Genomic DNA, 24,472 nt, shown 5'->3' on the forward strand with positions numbered 1-24,472 from the left:
GTCCTAAGACCGACTAAGTGTCTCGTCTACAACATCATCATGGTTGGTCTCATATCATCATCATCATCATCATCATCATCCTCTCCTGTCTACATCTTGGTTGCATGCTCCGCACCTGCTATCTGCCATGGCGAGTCCCAGACAGAAAACTCTTCTACGACGGGTGTGATTCCAGACAGGGAAGGGTGGGGTACAAAGACGCTAAATCAGAGGGGTCAGGGAGTAAAGCTGCATTATTCCATAGGGGTGGGGTGTTGGTTTTCTGGATGGGTACTTTGGAAGTAGAAAGAGGGGGTAAGTTAGATAAGGATTTTGGGGGGTATAGGGTATGATTGGAGGTAATCCTCTAGATCAAAAGTGGGGTCATTAGATGATAATTGGTGGGTAGGGGTAAACAATGGTGGGGTGCTGATGTGTGTTGGGGGGTAATCTCCTGCGCACATGCGAGTGATAACAGAAAATAGGGGGTGGGGTTTGACCTACCTGGTAGGGTAGGGTGGTATAGAATACCATCGGGGGGCTGGGTAACCAATTCTAAAAGTGGGTAGGGTATCATCAGCACCCGTGTACTGATGTAGAAAGGATGCTTCGTTGGACCGGTTAATATGAAAAATTGATCAGGGTAAGAAGTGGGTACTTCAAACTAAAGGGTGGGGTCAGCCACCCCCCATAGAGAAGAAGAAAGTGGATGGGTGGGTTGTTCGCGGCCTCGAGTAGGATGGCGCGGACAGCGATGGTGGCCACCCTAGGAGCGGCGACGCTGATATGCTCGTGGTCCTTCCCTCTCCCGCCCTCCCACCTTCCTCTGTCGCTGTCGTCATCGTCCCACTTGTCTGCTCCTCTCTCCCGCTCCTCACTTGTTGCTGCTCGCTACCCTGTTTCCCTGTCGCGCCTTTCCGCCCCCCAGTCGTACCTCCTCACACCAGTCCAATTGTCCTCCGCCGATCACCACAGCACGGGCATTCTCTCTTTGAGATCACGAGTAGATGGCCCCTTGAGCTCTGGAGCGTTCGGCGACCAAAGTTCGAGCAAAAGTCACGGAAGCTTTCTCAGACAGCGATCTGTGCGAAGGATCGGTGTTCAAGTAAGATCCGGAGGGCCATATGTCGGAGAGAAGATGGGAGAGAACGAGATTCTGTTTGATGAGGAAGATTTGAAGAGGATGAAGGTGCCTGATCTCAAAGAGCTCTGCGGCAAGTATGGCCTGTTGAAAACAGGGAAGAAGCAGGAGCTGATCGACCGCCTGATGGAGTATCAGATGGAGCTGATGGATTCGGACGGCGATGGCCCAATGGCTAATGTAGGAAACGATGACGACGAGGATGCGGAGACGTTCTACTCGTCTGTCGGTGAAGGGGGCGGAGAGCAGGAGAATGTTCTGATGGGGGAAGAGGAGATCATGGCGCAGCAGCGGTCCAACATAGCACGGGCAACAGGAATGATCGTGAAGACGATGGGGAAGCTGGAGGAGGGGAGCGAGAGATTCATCACTCAGACTCGAACTGGTAACTGCTGGCATGGACTGTTCTTTGAGATCGAGGCGAAGAGCAAGGGAGTGACGATCACTTCGATCAACACTGCCAGCTCTCCTGAGCATTTCGGTCCCATCCGAGAGGACAAGATGAATGTCTGGTTCTACACGTGCGAAGGAAGCTGCAAAGACAAGGAATTAGATCCGAGTGCTTGGACGATGATAGGTGAAGAGAGAGGAATACAATTGCCAACTGTTTCTTATGGAGACTTGGAGGTCTACTTGCTTTTTCCTTTCCTTAACCATGTTCTCACCCGCTCCTTCAGGCTTCTTATGGACCTTTGCCCATGGGCAAAGAAATCTTTATCCCGCCGAACAGTGTCCGAAGTTTTTGCGTGTTTTGTAGCAGTTGGCGTGGGGTTGTTCTTCGAGCGAATTTGGGGTCGCCGCAAGGATTTGAGAGAGGTGCGACAGCAAGTTCGTCGAGCTAGCTTGTCCTCTGATCTGATGGTGGCAGGGCAAGTGACCGACGAGGATGATCACATCAGACTTCGCGCTGGATACCTGCCCAAGAACGACGCAAGTTACGAGGACACGATGTACGAATCTCTCGTTGCCTGACCTGTAGTTCTGTGGAAGATGAACTCCAGTGTGGATGGTGCGAGAATGCTTACAGCCTGTTTCAGGTTCATGGAAGTATACGAGCCGAAAATGGCTAACGCATTTGTCGGTGCGATTGAGGTGAAACTGTTGCATGCTATTTTGCTAATTCTCACCATAGCACTTTATACAGTACAAAGTCGCAGACTAGTAGGCAGGATTGTTATTTTTCATTCGGGTTGCCTGTGAGAAACGAGGTACAAAGGTTGGCGAGGAGGTGTCAACAGTTGGAAGTTTTCGACTTGAAACCATTAAAATTTGAACGAAATGTAAAGTCGGGGCCGGAGTAACAAACGGGGCAAGCTGCCAACGGAGCTGGGAGTGGCAGTTGCGTGATACAAGCTCGAGTGCGAGTCAACTTCGTTCCTGACGCTCCATGACCAAGGCAGATTAATCTGCTCATTATGAAAACACAGGCAACATCTTGAGCTTGCACAGGATATCTTTTATGCTATTTGTTTTGCAGAAGGTTTGAAATCAATATTAACAACTACAGCGCGGTCATCCATTCATGGAGCAGGCCCTTTGAAGTCCCAATCGTTGAACATGGTGGCGGCAGTGAGGGTATGCACCCAGGGGATGATGGGCTCGGAATAATCGTAACCGAGGTAAATGATCCTCCCCTGTCCCATGGGGATCTCGAAAACTACCGACACGTCCTCAGCCTCGTAGTAGCTGATGGCGTTCGGGGGGAGGGAGGAGAGCTGGACGCCAGTGACGGAGGTCTCCGGACCAGGCAGAGAGACAGGAAGAGCAGCAAAAGGAGTGTTGGCCCTCTGCGCAGACTGAGCCTCGTAAGGGCCGTCGACCCATCCCGGCTCAAGCTCAAACCCACCATCGACGCTAGCGATGTTCTGATTGATGAACCTGTTCGAAGAGGTGTAAGAAAGAAGGCAGAAAGAAGGCAAGACGTGTTGATATCAAACTCACAAGATTGAAGATGTCCCTCCGCACACTACCAGCGTGTTATAACCTTCCTTCAGGTAACGATATAGCCTGTAGACGCCCTTGTCGTCCAAGACAGGCCCAGCACCATTAGAGAGAGGAGGGATCACGAGGGTAGAGCATGCATTGCGATAGAAGAAGCGGAACTGCGCCCCGTCAAAGTCCCCGATATAGCTGTTCCCTTGCATTCCACGTTGGCATGAACGCAGGTCGCACGACCCACCAAACGCAAGCTTCAGTCCAAGAATCTTGCGAACAAGGTTTCCATTCCCAACTGAGTTCACCCCCGGGCCTGAGAACATGGTGAGCCGCTGCACGTAGGGAGGTCCACGATCGTAGCGCCATACTCCATCCTGCCCTTTCCCCCCAATGAGTTGGTCGTGCGACCAGTTTGGATACTCCAGCGCCAGATTGTGCGTGGCCTCTTCCAACCTTCTCTTCGCAAGCGCAACCTCTTCATCCGAGAACTTGTTGAGCTTGAAGCAAGCAGGCAGCTCCGACTGCTTCTCCATCATCGCATACTTCCTCAGCCTCTCCTTGGATGGTTCATTGAGCTCCCACTTCGGCTGCTCGACGTACACGACCTCCTTGGGCTGCTCAGGTGCCGCTCCCTCCTGCTGTGCCTCGTTCAACTGCGGACGGTCTTGACGCTTGAGACCATTCATCAGAGTCACTGCTTTTGTGAGCAAGGAGTTGATTCTGTCCATCTTGGACTGATCACCGACCTGCCCCTGGTTCTGTTGAATCATGTCATGCAGATAACCTTCGTCCCAGTTCTCTTCCTGTTGAACGAGCTGTGTGCGGGGAGCCTGAGTATCGATGCTCCTCTTCACCTGGAGGAGGACGAGAAGCGACATGGCAAAGAGCGCCATCGCCCCCTTGAGCACCACCCCCTCCCGCAGTGCCATGGCGCACGGCTCTTCAGACTCTCCGTTATGCACGCTACAATTTCTGTAACGATCACTTTTCGCAGTCGGACTCCCGGCCGCGCTGCCGGGCCAGCGCGGCCCGCCCGGCGGCCCGGCCCGGCCCGGTACGGTAAGTGAACTTCGGAACGCCGCCGCTAGTAAATCAGTGTGACTGAACTGGTCACGAATCAGGCAGCCTGGCGGGCAGTGTGGCGCCATCCCGCCGAGTCGGCAGTGACGCGGCAGCCGCCCGGCCGCTGACTCGGCTCTCCGGCGCTGAGGCCGCCGCCGGGCCCCCGGGAGTGCCACCGGCGTGGCCGCGTGACTCGTGACGGACGCCATGGTGATCGGACGCCGGGCCCGGGCACAGTGTACCCCCCGCGGTGGCCGCATACTATGATAATGTCACAGTCACTCGGATGGCAGACCTGCTCGGGCAGCGCCGCATTGCCACGGTCAGGCTTGAACAGCCGTCTCATGTGAGCGGTGAGGTCTTTCTTTACCGTCAAAGTCCAGGAAGTTCAAGTGAACAAACTAGTAGATGGTTTATAATGCAGGAATTTGCTTAAGTCACTAAAATTTCACATGCCCAAGGCTTCTTTCGTACGGTGGCCGAAAGCCCAGTACGTTTTCTGCGTCTGAGCCAGCGCCTGGTGAAACTTTCACTGCTCGGTACTTCTGCCGCTCGATTTGCCACGCCCGGAAGTTAGCACGCCTTACTCCCCTGTGCGGATAAGCTTATCGCCTTCATTGTAGAAAGTCCGATGTCTATGTCTCACAATCTGCGTATCGACAAGTTCTGGGTTACAGGAAAATCGAGACAAGAGGGCAGTGACATCACCCTGAGGGATGAAGGTGAAGCCCTCAGACCGTGAGATCGATGAGTTTCTGCTCTATGTTTCCCCATTTGTGACAGGATTTCACCCCCCTTATATCTCTTCTTGCTCACTTCTGCATGGCATCGTCAGCTCAAGGTATGCAAACATGCACCTGATGCTTCAATCACCTTCTTCACCTTCGCCCTGTTGCCCTTCGTTACCCTCAGCCTCGTCTTCTTGCGACTCCTCTGCCTTCACTGCAAGCCATGACTTCAGCGCCGACAATGTCATGGTGATATGACAAACCTTTCCACGGGTAAACTGGTTTTTGATCATCCTCTCGCTGCGTGTTGGGACCTCCAAGTCGAATCTGAAAGCAATCGTCACCACGGGTTGTTCACAACGATGAGGTAGACCATCACCTCGTCTCCGCTTCCTTCCATCCATTCCGGAGTTGGTGTAACAGCCAGCATGATGGCAAGAAGTATCAAGAGACCGCCAACGAAACCGTACGTGTAGAAGTTTTTCGAATCAAGCTTCATTTCTGTTCGGTCTAGCTATCTGTACACCTGAGAACGCAGAAGCTCAGGACAAACATTGCATTTACATGGATGATTATATTACAGGTTGGAATCCTCGCTGATCGGTGGGCAAATAGAAGTTAACCCTGTTTCACGAATCAACACGGCGAAGCGGGTTGTGCACACTAAGTTGTGAATACTATCTTATTTTGCACCATATCATGTTTTCAGAGAACGACCTAACGCATAATTATGACTTTGAGTTCATTGTTGTGCCTGATCTTGTATGACTCGATTCGGTGTTTGACTAAAACTCTTCACCAAAAGTTTCTTCTCAAGTACCAGGATGTCTAGAGGGTAGTCGACACGTTTCGTCATGGAAAGCATCAGGCGTGTTGCAAGTCTAAGGAGCAACATAATGACAAAAGTATCAAGAATCATGCAATGTTGCTCTTTTCCTTTGCTAATCGTGCTGCCATCGCTCCCTAACTCGCACTGCTGTTTCTGGCTACAACCCGCCGACATGTCTCGCCCCTTCGTGTTTCCGTTGCATTTGTAACGACACAGCGGTCAGTCATTGCCCACCCCTGCTATCACCATAGTTTTACATGGTCCTTTGATCCACCGGTGCTGTTGAAATACCCTGAAAAATTCAAACAAAAATACCAGGTAGGGGTCTATTCATTACCCCTTATTTTCAATATCAGTAAACGGGGTTACATTCCTATGACCGGTGATATCAATCACCCCATGTATTGAAGACAAAGATGGGGGTAGGGGGTGAAGGAGAAAAAAGGATCTGGGGAGCGCGTGCAGCCGACCTTAGAGCGCTGGCCATGAAGCACGTAGCGGCCTACATGCTGTGCGTCCTCGGCGGCAACGCCAACCCCTCTGCCGCCGACGTCAAGAAGGTTCTCCAGGCAGCAGAGGCCAACATCGATGATGGAGCCATTGACAAGATCGTCGAGTCTCTCGGGGGAAAGAGCGCTGAGGAGGTGGAGGCATTGATTAAGGATGGCAAGGGAAAGATGGGCAGTGTTGGCGGCGGCGGCGGCGGCGGCGGCGGCGGCGGCGGTGCTGCACCGGCGGCGGCAGCAGCTAGCGCAGGTAAATTGATATGTCTACAACAAGAAACGAGCTGTTGTGTGATGTTTATTTGACGATCTTGCTTGGTCTCTTTGCCTTGCCCTTCGGGATGTTGTAACTTTCTTTTTATTCGGCTGACTTGAAGGCATTTCAGGTGGTGGTGGAGGTGCTAAGAAGGCACCTGAGCCAGAGCCAGAGGAGGAGGAGGATATGGGCTTCTCACTTTTCGATTAAGGGTAACGATTTTATTGGTAACAATGAATTCCTCAAAACTCGAGCTGGATGACGGGAGGTTCAAGTTGGAGCGGAAACAGCCACCGGGGAGAGGACGGCATCAGGGATTCGCTTCTTGCAACAGACTGATGATTAACAGCTGGTTTTACTTTGAATCGAAAGAGGATGGGAACTCCTGGAAAGGAGCTTGCCTTGGAACGGCGATGGCAGGAAACGAGATGAGGACGGGACAACGCATCCTTCGCTTAGCTCTGAAACTGGCAGCAGTTGCGATACGGTCTTGGTATCAGTTGTGTAGAACATCGTGTAGCACGTGCGCAGGGAGTGGCTCCATTGACTGTAGGGCAGATGGCAGCGAGCCGATGGGATGTAAGACAGACATTTGGTTTGTGTGTGCCCTAAGGTTGTATCTGAGCAATCATCTTGTGGAGCAAACAGCGTGTAGATACGGAGAATGATTCTGAGAGGTGGGATTTATGTTCGATAGTTTACAAGATTAGCACATGAGGGCAGGAGACGAGGTTGGATCGCAAGGACCGCCGAGGAACCCGGTCACGGACGTGTAACCTGCTCCACAATCATATCGCTAAAACCATCGCCATCCACCCCGCTGACCATCCTCCTCCTTTCCTCTCTCCCTCACCTTCGTCGCCTGGCAGCACCCAGGGAGTTCCGTCCGCGTCTCGAGGGTAGTACCCTCCATACCCAGTCTCGTACGCTCCAGTGTCGAGATCGTGATAGAAGCTCTTGGGGTACGAGAACAATTGGACTGAAAAGCAAGTTGTCATCAGTACTCAACACCTCCACACAGTGCTGTCATGAAGACTTGTCGTTCTTACCGGGTCGTCCTGAGGCGAACCTGAAGAACATCATGGCGCGACAGCTGGCGTGAAGCCTGTTGCATCACTCAGATTGAAGTCATAAGATACTTATATGCTGCGGATCTTGTATCATGAGAGCGATTGTTGAATCTAGCCATGTTGATGACATTGCGAACATCCTTGTTAACGATCATGGTATGGCTAAATCTACAAAACTTCTATGTGATCTGAACCTTGTTTCCCATCTTCATCCAGAAGCATCCAAAATAAATGAAACAAGGAAGGGGGAAGGGACAACAACAATATCTTGTCAATTGTACCAGCAGAGCCTTTGCTGCTTCTGTGAAACAATGTGCACACTACTTTACAAGTACAGCAAGGGTACGTTTTCCCAAAACTCCTCTTCGCAGCTTTCATTCTATCCTTCTAGGTGCTTGGACAATGGCCGGTGTGCTCTGTTGAAACTCCACATCCTAGTTTTCACTTCCACGAACCATCAACGGAATCTCCCCTCCCCTCGACTGCTCTCCTCGGCGCCTCCTCCCCTGCCTCCTCCCCTGCCTCCTCCCCTGCCTCCTCCCCTGCCTCCTCCCCTGCCTCCTCCCCTGCCTCCTCCCCTGCCTCCTCCCCTGCCTCCTCCCCTCCTCTTCTGCCTTGCCTGCCCTTCCTCCTTCCATTCCTCTTTCTCTTCCTGAACAGTCCGCTCGCATCCTCACTGAAGAGACAAGCGCAAAACAGGGTGGGGGTGTAGCTACCCCAGAATACGGGTACTATTCTGGTAAAAAACGGGGGTTAGGTCAAACTTGAGTCTTGCAAAACAGGGGTAGTAGGAAAATGTCGGAGAGAGGAGACTAGATACCAAGAAGCAGGCAAGCGGGAGGGAGAGGAACGATGAGGTAGGAAGGAGAGGAGAGGAGAGGAGAGGAGAGAGGATAAGAAGAAAGGTACGACGAAGAACGGGTAGGGGAAGCTGAGGAAAGTGTTGGAGGATCTCAAGGAGGACAAGGGAACCAGCGAAGTCCCACTACATCTCGCCAACGGGAGGATGCCGCCCATGTCAGTCGGATCTCAGGGGAGCAGGTCCAATGCGGGCAGCAGGCCTGCTTCGCATGCTGAGCACAAGTCAGTGGCATCAGCATCGTCCGCGCGCAGCGCGAGCGAAACACAATCCCAGCTCATGCTGCAGGTAGGGATTGAGAACAAGTTCACCCATAGGGCTCACGACAAGCCTCGCCCGAGCATCTTGAACGCAGCTACCCTCTCCTCCCTCGTCGTTGATGACGAGCTCGAGACGCTGCCGATGGACGCCATCACCTCCTTCGGATTCAACAGCCAGGCTGACTACGAGGCTCGCCGGATGCCGACCGACGCCAGAGATCCCGAGTTCCTGGACAAAGTTTCCAACCTCGTCCTCAACAACGATCCCAGGGTCAGAGAGCTCAACCTGTCCAGTGCCGGGCTTCAAGACTCCCACATCCCCCACATCGCCGACGCCCTTGCCCTCAACACTACGCTGCGCACTGTGAACCTCTCAACCAACCTGCTGTCGGACCTGTCGGTCAAGGAGCTGGCTGCGGGGATCAAGGGCTGCCCCTCCATCCGCAAGTTGGACCTGGCTGAAAACTCGCTGGGATCTCGGGGGGCGGGTTACCTTTCAACCGTCTTGGACAGCAAGACCAGGTAAGTTAGAGGCGCCTGCTTTAGTTTCACCTCCCTCCCTCCTCCTCATCCCTCCTCCTCGCACCAGCGCCGTCCCCAACATCACCATGACCGCCAACTCCCTCCCACATCTTCTCTCCCTCTCCCTCTCCCTCTCCCTCTCCCTCTCCCTCTCCCTCTCTCTCTTCCTCTTCCTCTTCCTCTTCCTCTTCCTCTTCCTTTTCCGGGCCTCGTTCTCATTCTCCTTGCAGCCTTGTGGGGCTGGATATCTCGGTTAACCTCATTCGCGATGAGGGTGCGAATGCCATCATCGAGAGTTTGGTGCACACGCCCCATCAGCCCATCTCCTGGCTGAACTTGAGCGAGAACTCGCTGTCTGACTTCTCAGCCCCCAGCATCGCGAATCTGATCCGCATGTCAGCCAACCTGACGCACCTCGACATCTCAAGGAACGACTTTCAGAACGACGGGATCCGCGTCCTTGCCGACGAGCTGGCGCTGTGCTCCAACCTGAGGCACCTCAACATCAGCAACATCCAGCTGGTGAGAGATGAGACAAGTGGATGGTAGAGGAATGACACGTTGGACCAGGACTCGAATGTTGTGGAGCATTTCACCCTGAGCCTGGGACAGAACTCCTCGCTGCAGACGTTGGATATGTACGGGTGCATGATAGGGGATGTAGGGGGCACGAGCATGTGCAGAGCGCTGGCTACCAACACCACGTTGCTCAAGCTGGACCTTGGAGCCAACAGGATCTGTGCTCGAGGGTTTGAATTCATTGCTGATGGCATTCGGGTAAGATGCGATGTCGAAGATGATTGATGATGACTAAGACAAGGAAGAGGGAGGAAGGGGGCGGGAAGGATGGAGGGGAGTAGGGGAGAGGAGAGGAGAGGAGAGGAGAGGAGAGGAGAGGAGAGGGGGGATTGACAACGACGAGAGCACTGGTGATGATGACAACGTGCGGCTGAAGTCTAGGCAGATGAACACGACGTTGAAGGTCTTGAAGCTCTGGGGGAACAAGTTCCAAGGGGAATGCGAGAGATTGATATCCGCCCTCTTCCTCAACGACACGCTCATCGGTACCCTCCCATCCTCCCTCCAACTTCTCCTGCATCCCTTGACCACGATGATGCTCGCAGAAGTGGAGCTGACGGGCTGTGAGCTCAACCCCGATCAGATCCGGACGGCAGAGGACCTGGTTCGTAAGAACAGGAACGCGGATCTTGTCAAGGGCCAGGGCCAGGTGGACATTTGGAAAGCTTTGAGGCAGCGGGACGCCTTGCTGGAGGAGAACCGCCAGCTGAAGGAGCAGGTGGCGAAGCTCTCCAAGAAGCCAAAATCTTCTTTCCCCATGTTCACAACCAGCCAGCCCGAGGAGAAGGTGGTGGAGGAGGAGCCGGAGCCCTGGTGGAGCCTGAAGTCCCTTGGGCATCTGCCCCCTTGGTTGAACTCACAGACCAACGAGCTTCCGGAGACATTAACGGAAGGCAAGTGACGGGCCCCGTGGCCCTCCCCTCCTTTATCCGATCTGTCTCGTGATGGCTAATGAATGCTGGCGGCCGCATGACATGGCGACGATCTGCCGATAGCCCTGTGTCAGTTCCTCGAGGCTCGAGCACAAACCCTCTCACCTCTTCTGGAATCTTCTTGATCCTCACTGGGTTCGCTATGAAGCTCGGCCCCTTGCGGGTGTCCTTACCCACACCACACTGCCCTCTGACATTATCTGGAGATGGGGAGAACCGAAAGTCAGTAAGAGAGGGTGGAGGCAGCGGTCGAATCTTGCTGACAGCTACGGCTGGAGGGGAGAAAGGGGAGGAGGGGGGCAAACGAGAAGAGTTGAGGGGGGGAGGGGGGGACGGCAGATTTGCGGCAGCACAGCAGGACAGGAGATCGAACCCACCTCCCCACGTAAACAGATGTCCTTCCTCTGATAGGACGAGCACATTGCCCTCCTTCCCTGCAGCGATTGCAACCGAACGGGCAGGAATCCCTTCAACCCTGGTGGGCACCCTGGGGGAGAAGTGAGGAAGAGGAGCGGGCAAGTACAAACTAGAGCACGTCGTGGTGTTGAGGCCGTTGCGTCCCCACCAGAGGACGGAGCCGTCCTCCATGAGCGAGACTGAGAACGACTCTCCTGCAGCCGCGTGGCGAACGCCGCTAGCAAACACGCGGACCTGGCAAGGGGACCAGCGTCAACCTTGAAAGGACGGAAGAAAGAGGTAGTTTCACCGCCTCCTTGCGAGCTACTTGACAACCGTCACCCAACTGACCCTCGTCGTTGCACCCCCAGGCAAACAGAGCTCCGTCCTTCATGACCGCTAGACAGTGCTGCCCTCCTACCGCAAACCCCTTGACGGAGCCCGACACTCCCCGCACGTGCTCAGGGTCGCGGAAGATCTGCTCCTCCCATGGCAAGCTCCCCCATTGAAAGATCCTCCCCTCAGTCGTAGCCTTTCAGCACTCGCGTCAGGACTGAGGCAGTGACGGGGGAGTCAAAGAGGTAGAGGTCACCGCAAGTGAGAATGTAGACCCTGCGGCGATGGTGACGACGGGCTGATCATTGAATCCTTGTTGAGACATCATGACCTATGATAAAGTCATTCCTTCCAGCATCGAGTGTCGAGTCGAGGTCACCGGCCTTGTGACCGAGTTTGATGCTGACGCCTTTCGCCATGCCGTTCTTCTTTGTCGAAGAGGAGTCTGCAAGTGCAAAATTCGAAGGAGGGTTGTACAGACAGAACATGTCAGACGCGATGTGAGGAAAGTTTTCGAACGATCCGATCACCTTGATGTCGGTGCTCTTGATCTTCTCATTCAATTCAGTATAATTTGTTTCTTCCATCAAAAACTGGATGAGGATTGCTCGGCGTTCTGGCGCGATGTCTTCGCAACTGGAAATGGAAATCATTCCACCACTTGCCAATCACAAGCAACACAACACATCTCAACACTATCTCCATCATCTATCTCCATCATCTCCACCATATCCGCACATACCCGGTCGCCTTCAAAATAGCATCGACATCCTTCTCAGCAGACATCGAACAATCCTGCACGTTCAGCGCTGGCCCAAGTTGAGCTGTGGCATTGGAGCCCCAACACATGACGCTCCCATCCTCGAGCAGCGCCATGGAATGCGTGCTGCCTGCCGCCAGCTCGACAGCTGCCCCATCAAAATCTGCAATCCTGACAGCCTCCCTCCGAGTCTCGAAAGTTCCATCCCCCAGCTGACCGTGAGAGTTCAACCCGCAAGCTATCCCGCTCCCGTCGTCCATCAAAAACAGCGAGTGCGCCTCGCCCGCTGCTATGGCCCTGACCCCGCCATCAGGGATGAACACTTGCTGTGTCGGGGTCCATCTGAGAGCATGTGAGTCCCCGTAACCAACCACCCCCTCAACAAGCACCGCCTGCGCATGAGCTCACCGGTCTATCTTGCATCCATTCGCTATCCCAAGTTGGCCGTCGTAGTTTGCACCCCATCCCCATATGATGCCGTCTCTCGGGTCTCTGGCTCTTCTGTATATCTTCAGGGGCTTCCCCATGTAAGTTTGAGACACTTGAATCACGCCAAACTTCTTGCTCCCCATGTACGTCAGTGGCACGATGCCTTTCGGGGGCAACTCCTCTCCGGTTGACTTGGCCCACTTGAATATCCTTCTGTGGTTTTCTTTTGCCTCTACCGAGCTGACAGACTCGAACGAAGGATCATCGTAGGTGCTGATGGGCTTCGCATAGAACTTCCTCTCATCCATCACTGGATCTGAATCATCTTGCATGGTATCATCCAACTTCGTGACATTGTCCTCCCTCAAGGCAAGCTGAGCTGATATGTGGTCGGACCCACGTTTCAGATGCGGGAAAGTATGTTTGTTCAGCCGTCCCCTCACCCCTTCCTTCGATCGTCCCAGGTGCCTGGCTTTGCTCCTGCCCTTCCCTCCCCCTCGCAGCAGCATGGCGTCTGTTCCACAGCTCGGAGACCTCAGCTGCAAGTCCTTTAACCTGGCCAGCAGAGGAGCGACGTCTCCTGTACATGTTGACCTTTCATAGCTCCGTTCCCTCATGTCGCTCGACAGGCTCCCGCCAACGAGCAGCAGCAATGCCACCATAGTTACGTCCGCTGCCATGTCAAAGCAATCCGAACTGAGACCCGCCTCAGGCAGCCACCCGGGGCCGCCTCTAATGGGTCCGGCGGCGCCGCGCCGCGGCGCCGAGTCAGTCGGCCGATAAACTTCCCGGCGGTGTGGGGTCAACTTGTGATGCGGCCCGTCACCGCGGCCGGGCACCCCGCGGCCGCCGGCGGGCCCGGTCACGGTAAAAATTGAACTCAGAGAACTCAGAGAGCAACCGTCCTATGTGTCTCAGGGCCTGACTCAGTGAGTCGACTCTCCTAATTGTCCTCAGACTCGTACTGATCCGAGTTTTAGTATAACAGTTTGAGTGATAGTAAAGAGAGACCTACTAACTTAACTTTGAGTAAAGATGATGAGCTCATTGAAACTTGATTGCCGCGCCGGGACTCAGGCCTGAGTGTCACACGGCCCGGGCCCGGCCCCTGCCGCGCCCGGCCCGAGTCACGGCCCGGGGCCCGGGGGTCACTGCCAGCCTGAGCGCGGCCGGGCTGGCCCCCTGAGCGTTGAACCGGTGACTGCCGCTTACTGTCACAGTGTGGCCCCGAGGCGCCGAGTCACGAGGCCGTGGCACCGTGCGGCCTGTTCAACAGCACTCAGCCTCCGGGAGTCCGAGCGGCTGCCTCCCGACCGCGGGGTATCATTCAGCTTAAACCGGTTTTAGCTTATAATTGTCACTCGCCGCCGCTTGTTTCCGAAGTTCGTACGGTCAAGGCCGGGCCCGGGTCAAGTTTTTGTTTTGCCAGTACCTGAAATCAAGCGATTTCAAGTTCCCTGCGGATGTTAATTAACTTACGGCCACCCGGGCCCTCATGGTTCTCATCCGATGACCACCCCCTCTAGGTTGACTACCCCTGCTTTATAGCATATCAACCCCCTCCGCACACCAAGAGTCAATCCAAGCACTGCTACCCCGGAGTCCCACTCCCGGAGTCCACCCCCGCCACTCGAGTCCAGTGACTCCTTGAGCCGGGTGGGGGGGGGGGGTCCCCAGTCCTCTATGGTACCACAATGATCCTCTGACAGGGGGTCCTTCTGACTAGTACAGAAATACCGTTCCTGTTCCCTACGTACCCCCATAGCTACAAATCAACTTCCGGATCGAACCTTTGAAATTACGACTGTCTGTTGCCCTTCGCCCTGCCCTTTGCCCCTCTCCCCTCCTCTCCCCCCCCTCTCACCTCTCCTCCATTGCCCTTTCCATCCTCCCTCCTCCTCTTTTGAATCCTCCTCACATTCCTGTCTATATTTTCGCTCTTCTCTTCGCGAGGACTTTGTCTTCCAGTGGGCTGGCAACGCTGCACATAAAATTCTTTGCAGCGGTCCCTTTGAGCCCGATCTGTATTCCTTGAGTCCTCCTCTGTTGGCCACTGATCAGCCACAACGTGATACATCTTTGCTCCCCCTATCCACGCCTTCGCATCCATGAAACGCCTCCTCTTCGGATCCGAAAAGGCTCTGCCTAGTCTTGCGGTACCTCCTATCAGAAAGAACGACCACGACGACGATGCGATGTCGTACGATACGGTGTCGGGAGACTTGACCTACTCCAGCGACGGGGAGGGGCAGGCAGCGTCAGGAAGCTTCTTGTTCAGCGTCGTCGTGTTGGACGGGAAACGCTTTCCGGCGGGCCGCTCGGGAAGAATCAAACCCAGAGTCCACCTCCAGTTCTCCTGCCCGGGATACTTCTCGCAGATCGCTGCGACCACCTCACAGTCAACGACGTGGCCGGTCTGGAGAGAGGGCTTCATCTTCTCGACCCCTGCAGAGAACATCAAGGACATCAGCATCATGCGGCATGCCATGGTGAGTGTATTGAGGTCTAGGAGGGCTGGAGTGTCTTGACGGGGCGTGCTTGCGAGCAGGTGATGGTTCTGATCGAGGACGAGCTATCCAACCGGCTGCTGGGCCAGTCGTGGGTGTCTTTGGAGGAGGTAGTCTCGCAGAGAAAGATCGACAAGGAGTATCATTTTTGTCCGACCATGGAGGCGAACCCCAGTCTGAGGCTTGTTCTGACTGCCATCGACGAGTCGTGCGTGCATCCGTCGGTGAGTCAGTACGGGAAGCCGATCCGGAGTCTGCGATCGAAGCTCGGTAGGGTCATGTAGAGGAGATGGGATGATAGTTTTGTGACATCAAGGCAGGTGCGGTCTTTCATCCAACCAGGACAACAAGGTCTGGTGCTGCCGATGAGATGAACCAAGTGGACTGCAAGGGGACTGTGAGTCTATTGAAGATCATCGATTGCGGGACGTATGCAGATGAGGACGACTAGGCATGAAGATTGCTTGCCAGGCACAAGCTAGAAGTCGTTGGCAAGTGTGAATCGTGAAGCATTTGGGAGTGCCTACAAGTACGGCGAGTTTTTGTTTGATTCACGTGTGTCTGCACCAAATCAATATCTGTGCAAATATGACCCCAGAATGAAACGATCTAATCAGCTGACTTTGATTCTTCCTTGTTTGTGCTTAGTTACAGCACTTTCACAGTCCCTTTCCCACCAGCATTATTCAGGACTTTAAGACCGACCTTCCAATCAACTTCAATATTTTCCCAATGCCAGTAGAAGGAAGAACAATCTCACAGCCTCCTTTTACACGTTTCTCCTCGCTCCACCCAACATGCCTTCCACTGCACATTCCCTTTCATTGCAATACCGCAACATCATGCCTCTTCTCCTATTTTGAGACACGTGACCTAAACCGCTGGTTATCCAACGCTCAAGGCATCTGGCTAAGCTCCAGCCAACAACCTTAGACTTGCAGGCTTTGCTTGGTTCACAACAACTCGATGAGACGCAGACCCTGACTCGTGAACTTCCCGCGTTTGGAGGAACTTCGGATGCTTGTCAGAACCTAGTTCTGAAGATATTCAGCACAGCATCCATCCCCGCAATACGAGGTGACCGAGAGGGCAATGATTTCAAGAAGAGAATGGCGGTGGATGATGGACTGCATTCTCTGGCCGAAGGACAAGGAGTAAGTCATGGAAAATGTGAATTCGTACCAATCCGTTCAGAATGGGCAGGGAGTGCTACGTGCTAGCAGAGAATAGAGGCAGGAGAAGGCGATTTCGAGTGGCCCGCCGGAGGTGGAACTGGATTGACAGGATTTGCCGAGAACGGGGGGTACTTCGACAAGGGGAAGAGATTGTACCACGGAACTTGATGCAATGTTACAGGACAAGATTGCATGGGTGGACCTTGGGGTGCGCAAACAGTTTTGTTCATATTCGAATATTACTTGGTACCAGAACCTGGGAATCATATTGAGAAGAAATCGGAGCCAAGAGGGAGGTGCACCCATGTCTGAAGAGATTGAAGACCCACAGACTGATAGCGCTGTGACTGATAGCACAGGGAACTGCGCGGCGATGTCAATGGTAAAAGAAACGTCACACTGAGGAATTGGGGTGTAGCACTTTGGTATGAATGATGAGATGACAAATAAGACACAGACAACATAAGTTGGGGTAGATAGAAAGGTAAGAGGGAGCCCTGGACAAGACACGACTAATAATCGTAAGCAGATGAAGTCATCAGGAGGGGAGGTGAGAGATGATACAAGAGGAGAAAAGGGAGTGGAAGGAGGGATACTGAGCGAGGAGCCAGGCACCTTTGCCGCAGTGCATGCATTGTTGGCGAGATCGTTTGAAACGTTTTCAGGGTTCGAGACGGACTGATGTGTCAGGAGTGTACTCAGTTTGACTAGGAGCGGGTTTTGCCCCTGGGGAGCGACGGACACCTTCACGGAATTTGGAACAATTAAAAGGAGCAAAGAGGCTTCGACCGCCGAGGGGTCGCAATAAAATGAGTAATTGAAAGATATCAGTAAAGAGCGACCCCCCCCCCCTACACCACCACCAAAGTTTCGAAAACGTACTACCCCACCCTAGAAAATACCTGATTGTGGGTGCAACCCCGCTCTTTCTGACCCATCCATCCCAATTACCCCTCCATCCCGCCACCAACCATTCGAAGGCCTCCTCGTCTGTACTCCTCCACTCTACCTCCTTACTCTACCTTCTTGCTCTCGTCCACTCCCCCCGATATACTGAGCCATCCTCCTTGACGACAACATGTATTTCATTCGAAGAACTTTCTCGTGCATTTAGTTCCGTGAACAATCTGATTGTCATTGATCCACATAAAGTTCTTTCCAGCGGTCCTGCTGCAAAATACGTGACCTCCTAGACTCCACAACTTTGCTCCCCCTATCCACGCCTTCGCATCCATGAAACGCCTCCTCTTCGGATCCGAAAAGGCTCTGCCTAGTCTTGCGGTGCCTCCTATCAGAAAGAACGACCACGACGACGATGCGATGTCGTACGATACGGTGTCGGGAGACTTGACCTACTCCAGCGACGGGGAGGGGCAGGCAGCGTCAGGAAGCTTCTTGTTCAGCGTCGTCGTGTTGGACGGGAAACGCTTTCCGGCGGGCCGCTCGGGAAGAATCAAACCCAGAGTCCACCTCCAGTTCTCCTGCCCGGGATACTTCTCGCAGATCGCTGCGACCACCTCACAGTCAACGACGTGGCCGGTCTGGAGAGAGGGCTTCATCTTCGCGACCCCTGCAGAGAACATCAAGGACATCAGCATCATGCGGCATGCCATGGTGAGTGTATTGAGGTCTAGGAGGGCTGGAGTGTCTTGACGGGGCGTGCTTGCGAGCAGGTGATGGTTCTGATCGAGGACGAGCTATCCAACCGGCTGCTGGGCCAGTCGTGGGTGTCTTTGGAGGAGGTAGTCTCGCAGAGAAAGATCGACAAGGAGTATCATTTTTGTCCGACCATGGAGGCGAACCCCAGTCTGAGGCTTGTTCTGACTGCCATCGACGAGTCGTGCGTGCATCCGTCGGTGAGTCAGTACGGGAAGCCGATCCGGAGTCTGCGATCGAAGCTCGGTAGGGTCATGTAGAGGAGATGGGATGATAGTTTTGTGATATCAAGGCAGGTGCGGTCTTTCATCCAACCAGGACAAGGCTGGTGGCAGACCTTGCAGATGAGATGAACCAAGTGGACTGCAAGGGGACTGTGAGTCTATTGAAGATCATCGATTGCGGGACGTATGCAGATGAGGACGACTAGGCATGAAGATTGCCCGCAGGCACAAGCTAGAAGTCGTTGGCAAGTGTGAATCGTGAAGCATTTGGGAGTGCCTACAAGTACGGCGAGTTTTTGTTTGATTCACGTGTGTCTGCACCAAATCAATATCTGTGCAAATATCAACCCAGAATACAAACATCCAAGTTGTTGTCCATGTCTTTCTAATGGCAAAGATGGACTCCGATCTTTTGACTCCTTTATCATGTGAAGTCAACAGGATACCACAGTTATACACCCAGCTTGCCGTCATCGCTAAGTTGATAACATTGCTCATTGTTTGATAGATATTTTTAATCTCGATCTTTTCATCGAGGTTCGCGGGTTTTCTTCCCTCTCATATCTCTTCACCACGGATCCCGGTTGAACTTCTCCTTCGCGTCTGGTACGATCAGAGCTGATCTTCACTTATCTCCTTTGTTATGACATCATCAACAAACCTTCCTTGCAACATCCCCCAATTCTTCTTGTTTTCGGAGTTCATACAAGCTTTGTTTTCTTCACCCTAGTCTTTGCCACTTTTTGCTATACCGTGCATTGAATCGGAACTTCGGAAGTCTAGAGTCCTGATTGGTGATTCGTTGGGAGCGTATCAGGCATCACTATATGCTTCACTGCTCGTCCAGAAGCTGATCGCCATTGCAATCATAGCTTCGGTTTCTGATTCCGATCACACTTTGTAGCATTTTTTTCCACCAGCAAGTTGAGGTGTGAGGCTTGCAGCCATGGATGCGACTCGGTGCGCATGCATGCTACGATGCATGTCCCTGTCCCTTCACCTTCCCAACATGATTACCTTCATTTGACTCCCAAGGCGTGTCGGGCAAATCGCTACCCCACCCCCTTTTGTCCCTCTGTTAGAGAGGGATCATCACCCCTGGGTCAAGGACACCCCCTGAGTTCCACTACCCGCCCCCCCGCCCCCGCCGCCGCCCCCCCCCTCCCCCACCACCACTAACCCCCCCATTCCCCGACTGAAGACGAGCGTCGAAGGGGTACTCCGACCCTAAAAAAAATATTGAAAACAAGTGATTTCAGTGTCCTAGGCGATTGCTGAAGGGGAACGCCCCTGTGTTCCCCTTCAGCCACCACCATACCAACTGAGGGGCCGTCCCAGGCCTGTTTGACCACCAGCCTCGTCGGCTTCTACCCCCTCCGTTGACCGTCACACCCACCCTAGAATCTTCACCACTTCATAGAGGGTCGCAATCTTGTAGCGATTTGAGAACAGCAGTGGAAGTAGTCAAATTGCCACAAAATGAGATCGTGGTGGGTGGGGTGGTTCGGGTGAGGAATCTTCCATATCATATCAAAACCACGTCTTTTCGACTCCCTCTTGTATTTCTGCTCCCTTGACCCCCCTTGCACCTTCTACTTATCTTCGGTAACCCTACCCCTTCATCAACACGCGCAAATTATCGTCATCACCCCTACTTATCCAAGCAGTACCCCCTATCTCCCTATGCACACACACACATACCATGTAATCAAAACAACCTCTACCCCCTGTCGCCCAACCCGTACACCACTGCTTTTACGTACTACCACCTACCCTGATCAACCAGGTACAATAGTTTTTCAAGTACCCTACCCCCACCCTCGTGTGGGGGAACAACAGCTCCAACATTGCGCCTACCGGCCCTACCTGCCCTCGCCTCTTCTCCCTCTTCTCTTGCTATCAAAAGTGCAGCCCACCCCAGTCATGTCCCTCTACCAATCTATGTGGACCCCACCCCTTCGAGAAAATCATACTCCCATGGTACCGGTGGCTACCCTCAGGGATTACCTTGCAGACAGTCCCATCTTCCCCACCCCTTTGCAATGTTCCCCATGTATTCAACCGCCCCCAGAGTTTCAAAAACGTACTACCCCACCCTCCTAAACATGCCATTATCAAAGAGGTACCCCGCATTCCTCACAATTGTACCCACCCCATTTCACCATTCTTGCTGTACAAAGGTGTCGCAACGCTGGGAAGTCACAAAGTACCCCGACCCCAATGCTTTCAAAGTAGTACCCACCCCTTCCTGCTCACGGGTGAAAAACCATCCGGTCAACTTCAGACCATGACCTCACCACAACCCCCTCCCGCCCCCCACTCTTAACACATCAGTCCCCACCTCCCTTTCTCCGCCCCTCCCCCCAGCATCGACTATTCCTCCTTTTCTGTACTCCTCTCATCTACCTCCTTCCTCGACCTCCCTGTTGTCCCTCACCCCCCTCCCCTTGCCCATATACATCTATCCGATCTGTCAGATCCTCCTTGAGGAGAACAGAGATATTCTTTTGAAGAACGTTCTCCTGCAATTGGTTCCGTACAGCATCTGGATCTGACCACTCCACACAAAGTCCTTTCAGTGGGACCTACTGCCTTCGCGTCTTGATTCTTGGTGTCCCCCTCCGTTGGCCACTGATCAGCCACAACGTGATACATCTTTGCTCCCCCTATCCACGCCTTCGCATCCATGAAACGCCTCCTCTTCGGCTCCGAAAAGGCTCTGCCTAGTCTTGCGGTACCTCCAATGAAAAAGTTTTCCCCTTTGAATGATCTTGACCACGACGACGATGCGATGTCGTACGATACGGTGTCGGGAGACTTGACCTACTCCAGCGACGGGGAGGGGCAGGCAGCGTCAGGAAGCTTCTTGTTCAGCGTCGTGGTGTTGGACGGGAAACGCTTTCCGGCGGGCCGCTCGGGAAGAATCAAACCCAGAGTCCACCTCCAGTTCTCCTGCCCGGGATACTTCTCGCAGATCGCTGCGACCACCTCACAGTCAACAACATGGCCGGTCTGGAGAGAGGGCTTCATCTTCTCGACCCCTGCAGAGAACATCAAGGACATCAGCATCATGCGGCATGCCATGGTGAGTGTATTGAGGTCTAGGAGGGCTGGAGTGTCTTGACGGGGCGTGCTTGCGAGCAGGTGATGGTTCTGATCGAGGACGAGCTATCCAACCGGCTGCTGGGCCAGTCGTGGGTGTCTTTGGAGGAGGTAGTCTCGCAGAGAAAGATCGACAAGGAGTATCATTTTTGTCCGACCATGGAGGCGAACCCCAGTCTGAGGCTTGTTCTGACTGCCATCGACGAGTCGTGCGTGCATCCGTCGGTGAGTCAGTACGGGAAGCCGATCCGGAGTCTGCGATCGAAGCTCGGTAGGGTCATGTAGAGGAGATGGGATGATAGTTTTGTGACATCAAGGCAGGTGCGGTCTTTCATCCAACAAGGCTTGCGAATCTCTCTGATGAGATGAAACAATTTTCGAAGGGGACTGTGAGTCTATTGAAGATCATCGATTGCGGGACGTATGCGGATGAGAACGACTAGACATTTAGCTGTCCATCATATAGGTCACATATTGTAAAATAAACAAGACAGATGTTCATTGCTCTATCTGATGTATGTGCGCTATGGCTTGCATTCTGGACTGTGTTTGCGAACGTTGAGTCTGTTCATGAATCGCTACCGTCACGTCTGGGGGATGGCAAGTGTCCCTTGTTGGCTGATTGCGCAGAGGAGAGATTTTTTTTTCGTCCTTCAAACGAGATAATCTTAGATGATCTTCGATCATGAATTCCATTGAAGGTTTCATTCACTTGCCTTCATTCGAGTTTCATGGTACTAGGAGGGCCAAGTGAGTTTTCCTGCTATTTCACCGATTCTTGGTTGTTTGATTTCATTTGCTTCTTCCTCATCTTCTGTCCACCTTGACAGTCAAGAAGCAATCACGTTCCCTTGTGTCTGGTTTTTGCATGTTTCCCATTCTTGTCATGAAACCCCCAGCACATTGGTCAAAGCAAAACTTTCAAGTCAACAAAGCTCAGCTTAAGAAATTCACCACTCATCGATCCACAGTTCTTCGTTTTAATCCATCAGAACTCTAGGATAAGATGGAACATCGCTCGAGCAAAGTCCGTCTGCCCAGCAATCTTTTTCCTCTCCCGACAACCTTCCATTCGGGCCAAATATTCCGCTCACCTTCAACACAAGGTTAGGCAGGATTTTATAACATGCACACAGATGCTACCTGGCACGCTCTCTGCTGACATCCTGAAAAGTTTGAATCCACTGGACTCTTCACCCCTTGCTCAGGACGTCTATGATGTTGTCAGCAAAGGACAGACATAGTAGTGAGAGAAAACCAACCTGAGAGATCCTGGCGGGGCCCACTCCCCGTACCTCATACCACCAGCCAAATACTGAAAAGAATGGAGCAGAGCAAACATCCGTGTATTTTTTCTTCTTGCTTATGATCAGGCCCTTCCCTCGTGCTCTCCGGACAGTATCAACCAAATAGGACTGGAAACAGGAACCATGTCAAGGGAGGGAAGAGTTTTACCAAACCAAGGCGATCAAAACGTTGAGACTTTAGTTAGGGTCAACGAGTCTAAACAAGAATCCCATTCATACTATTCACACTGCCCCCTGAACCTGTTGCCCTCTGCCATCGTTCGCGCTTGATGAATCAAATACCTGCTGCCATGGCTCCAGCCGCAAATAGGATGTTCGTCTAGAAGGTTTAGTGAGTTCCGACCGAAAGTTGAAGAGAAACTGATGGCCCGGCCGGCCCGGGGGCGGGGGCCGCGCCGCCAGCCTCCGGCCGCCGCCCGGCGATCCGATGATCCGGGAGTCCGATCCGGGACAGGGGCCGCCGTTTGGCCTGTGCGACTTTACTCAAAGTTAAGTTAAAAATCAGTACGACAGTTGTCTGGGTCAGGGCCTCCTCGACTCTCCTGATTGTCCTCACTGATTTTTAACTTAACTTTGAGTACAGACCGTACACTGTACAGGATGGATGAGAAGAAAAAAAAAAGATGAGCCGGTACAGACTACATCCGACTCAGTCCCCCGAGCCCGGCCGGGCCTGTTACCGTGAGTGGGCCGGGCCCCCGGGAGAAGCATGACCGAGCGGCGACTCAGGACTCGGCGGGAGTGCCACTCGGAGGGCCAACCGTGCTTGAAATCTATTTTTGGGACCGTACCGTCCGACCTCCGGGACCGTCCTGTCCTGTCCTGTCAATTTCCTGCACACCGGTCACCCCGCGCGGCGGCTAGTGCCACCCCCGCCACCTCAGTACCTTCTGCATCCGGGTTTCACTCGTGATGACCCGTACCCCCCCCACGTGACCGTGACAACTTGGCCCTGGTACCAGTAGGGAGCTCTTGTTTCCATATCAAGGACTATTCGTCAGGCTCTTTAGGTTCTCGTAGAGGCTCGCCCGGACCTTTCTGTGTGGGGAAAGGGGTAGGTGGTCCATGGGGTACGAGGGTGGTGGAGAGTTCTTGCTACACTACCCCCTGTCTTCCCGTGCGATTGTAGGGGTCCCTCTCTTTTCTAAATCGGGCAGCGGACCTACGCATCTTCCCGATTAGCTGTCTGCATCTATTGGCATGCCCGTCTGAATCTCCATTAGCGCCCTGTGTTTGCTCCCTCCCTCCTCCTCCTCCTTCTATAGCTCGCTTTCTTAGCTTCTAGTTCTTCCAGCTACTCTTTCAATCACTATGTGCATCTTTTTCCTTGCGTCCCCAAGTAATCCGCTCACTTGATTGTTTCCATCATTGGTTCTTATTCTTTTGTTTCAAAGCTTGCAGCAATGGTAACCAGTGCTTTCTTGCATCATCTTGATATATCGCTCTGGTTTCTTGTGACATCATAACAACTTGCTTCTCTGTCATGTGACGAAATCTCAGTGGTTAATGGTATTGAGCTTGATATTTCCCTTTAGAGTGCTTCTACACGATTATCCACAAATGCAATGATAGATTTGAGGAGAAGAACATGCCTTTTCTGTTTTGAGTTTGATTTGTAACACATGATGCAGAATGTTCTCCACTATCCGAAGCTTCGTTTCCCTCGATGCTACCCCCTACGACGAAGACACCCACACTGGAAACGTCTTTGCTGACTTCCAGAGCTCTGCCGCCATGGAATGGCCTTCCTACACCGGCAAGTTTGACGTGAAGGTAAGAGTGAATGAATGAGTGCATGCGATTCGTGCTAACTTATTTGCTAGTACGATCCTTTCGGTGACGGCCCCACTGCCAACGCCTGGGCTGATGGATTCTCCACCAACTCCACGAACCCCATCCAGAAGATGAATGGATTCTAAGCGACA

General features: G+C 53.2%; 10 protein-coding genes across 10 annotated transcripts; 7 read left to right on the plus strand and 3 right to left on the minus strand.

Annotated features, from left to right (window-relative positions):
* Positions 1-733: 733 nt before the first annotated feature.
* GUITHDRAFT_137739 (hypothetical protein) lies at positions 734-2,282 on the plus strand (the record flags this gene model as incomplete). Its single annotated transcript, XM_005834063.1, has 4 exons — positions 734-1,697; positions 1,989-2,070; positions 2,158-2,212; positions 2,253-2,282. The coding sequence occupies 4 exons, from the start codon at positions 734-736 to the stop codon at positions 2,280-2,282; spliced, it is 1,131 nt and encodes a 376-aa protein (XP_005834120.1).
* A 358-nt stretch (positions 2,283-2,640) lies between these two features.
* GUITHDRAFT_107052 (hypothetical protein) lies at positions 2,641-3,984 on the minus strand (the record flags this gene model as incomplete). The annotated part of the gene is made up of 2 exons (XM_005834064.1): positions 2,641-2,998; positions 3,062-3,984. 2 exons carry the CDS (start codon positions 3,982-3,984, stop codon positions 2,641-2,643), a joined length of 1,281 nt encoding a protein of 426 aa, XP_005834121.1.
* Positions 3,985-4,982: 998 nt separating this feature from the next.
* GUITHDRAFT_107053 (hypothetical protein) lies at positions 4,983-5,344 on the minus strand (the record flags this gene model as incomplete). The annotated part of the gene is made up of 3 exons (XM_005834065.1): positions 4,983-5,059; positions 5,109-5,172; positions 5,225-5,344. 3 exons carry the CDS (start codon positions 5,342-5,344, stop codon positions 4,983-4,985), a joined length of 261 nt encoding a protein of 86 aa, XP_005834122.1.
* Positions 5,345-6,151: 807 nt separating this feature from the next.
* P2_1 (large subunit ribosomal protein P2_1, cytoplasmic) lies at positions 6,152-6,686 on the plus strand. Its single transcript, XM_005834066.1, has 2 exons — positions 6,152-6,430; positions 6,564-6,686. Exons 1-2 carry the CDS (start codon positions 6,160-6,162, stop codon positions 6,641-6,643), a joined length of 351 nt encoding a protein of 116 aa, XP_005834123.1. The 5' UTR covers positions 6,152-6,159; the 3' UTR covers positions 6,644-6,686.
* A 2,135-nt stretch (positions 6,687-8,821) lies between these two features.
* Positions 8,822-9,948, plus strand: GUITHDRAFT_69898 (hypothetical protein; the record flags this gene model as incomplete). The annotated part of the gene is made up of 3 exons (XM_005834067.1): positions 8,822-9,144; positions 9,375-9,689; positions 9,747-9,948. The coding sequence occupies 3 exons, from the start codon at positions 8,822-8,824 to the stop codon at positions 9,946-9,948; spliced, it is 840 nt and encodes a 279-aa protein (XP_005834124.1).
* Positions 9,949-12,200: 2,252 nt separating this feature from the next.
* Positions 12,201-12,449, minus strand: GUITHDRAFT_54045 (hypothetical protein; the record flags this gene model as incomplete). Its single annotated transcript, XM_005834068.1, has 1 exon — positions 12,201-12,449. A coding segment is annotated over one exon (249 nt), but the record flags the coding sequence as incomplete, so codon positions are not given.
* A 2,235-nt stretch (positions 12,450-14,684) lies between these two features.
* Positions 14,685-15,534, plus strand: GUITHDRAFT_107057 (hypothetical protein; the record flags this gene model as incomplete). The annotated part of the gene is made up of 3 exons (XM_005834069.1): positions 14,685-15,065; positions 15,125-15,353; positions 15,404-15,534. The coding sequence occupies 3 exons, from the start codon at positions 14,685-14,687 to the stop codon at positions 15,532-15,534; spliced, it is 741 nt and encodes a 246-aa protein (XP_005834126.1).
* A 1,957-nt stretch (positions 15,535-17,491) lies between these two features.
* GUITHDRAFT_107058 (hypothetical protein) lies at positions 17,492-18,344 on the plus strand (the record flags this gene model as incomplete). Its single annotated transcript, XM_005834070.1, has 3 exons — positions 17,492-17,872; positions 17,932-18,160; positions 18,211-18,344. 3 exons carry the CDS (start codon positions 17,492-17,494, stop codon positions 18,342-18,344), a joined length of 744 nt encoding a protein of 247 aa, XP_005834127.1.
* Positions 18,345-20,533: 2,189 nt separating this feature from the next.
* Positions 20,534-21,740, plus strand: GUITHDRAFT_152169 (hypothetical protein). The gene is made up of 3 exons (XM_005834071.1): positions 20,534-21,223; positions 21,283-21,511; positions 21,562-21,740. The coding sequence occupies exons 1-3, from the start codon at positions 20,930-20,932 to the stop codon at positions 21,681-21,683; spliced, it is 645 nt and encodes a 214-aa protein (XP_005834128.1). The 5' UTR covers positions 20,534-20,929; the 3' UTR covers positions 21,684-21,740.
* A 2,439-nt stretch (positions 21,741-24,179) lies between these two features.
* On the plus strand, positions 24,180-24,466 carry GUITHDRAFT_107060 (hypothetical protein; the record flags this gene model as incomplete). Its single annotated transcript, XM_005834072.1, has 2 exons — positions 24,180-24,320; positions 24,371-24,466. 2 exons carry the CDS (start codon positions 24,180-24,182, stop codon positions 24,464-24,466), a joined length of 237 nt encoding a protein of 78 aa, XP_005834129.1.
* Positions 24,467-24,472: the final 6 nt, after the last annotated feature.

This window comes from Guillardia theta (assembly GCF_000315625.1).
Source record: "Guillardia theta CCMP2712 unplaced genomic scaffold GUITHscaffold_27, whole genome shotgun sequence".
In the NCBI taxonomy this organism is placed as follows: Eukaryota; class Cryptophyceae; order Pyrenomonadales; family Geminigeraceae; genus Guillardia; species Guillardia theta.

Bases quoted from the DNA above. Each gene is read 5' to 3' on its own strand.
- P2_1 (XM_005834066.1), top strand. From the start codon at position 6,160: ATGAAGCACGTAGCGGCCTACATGCTGTGCGTCCTCGGCGGCAACGCC. The intron at 6,431-6,563 runs GTAAATTGATAT...AAGGCATTTCAG, and splicing joins GGCGGCAGCAGCTAGCGCAG to GTGGTGGTGGAGGTGCTAAG.
- GUITHDRAFT_152169 (XM_005834071.1), top strand. From the start codon at position 20,930: ATGTCGTACGATACGGTGTCGGGAGACTTGACCTACTCCAGCGACGGG. The intron at 21,224-21,282 runs GTGAGTGTATTG...GCTTGCGAGCAG, and splicing joins GCATCATGCGGCATGCCATG to GTGATGGTTCTGATCGAGGA. The intron at 21,512-21,561 runs GTAGGGTCATGT...ACATCAAGGCAG, and splicing joins GAGTCTGCGATCGAAGCTCG to GTGCGGTCTTTCATCCAACA.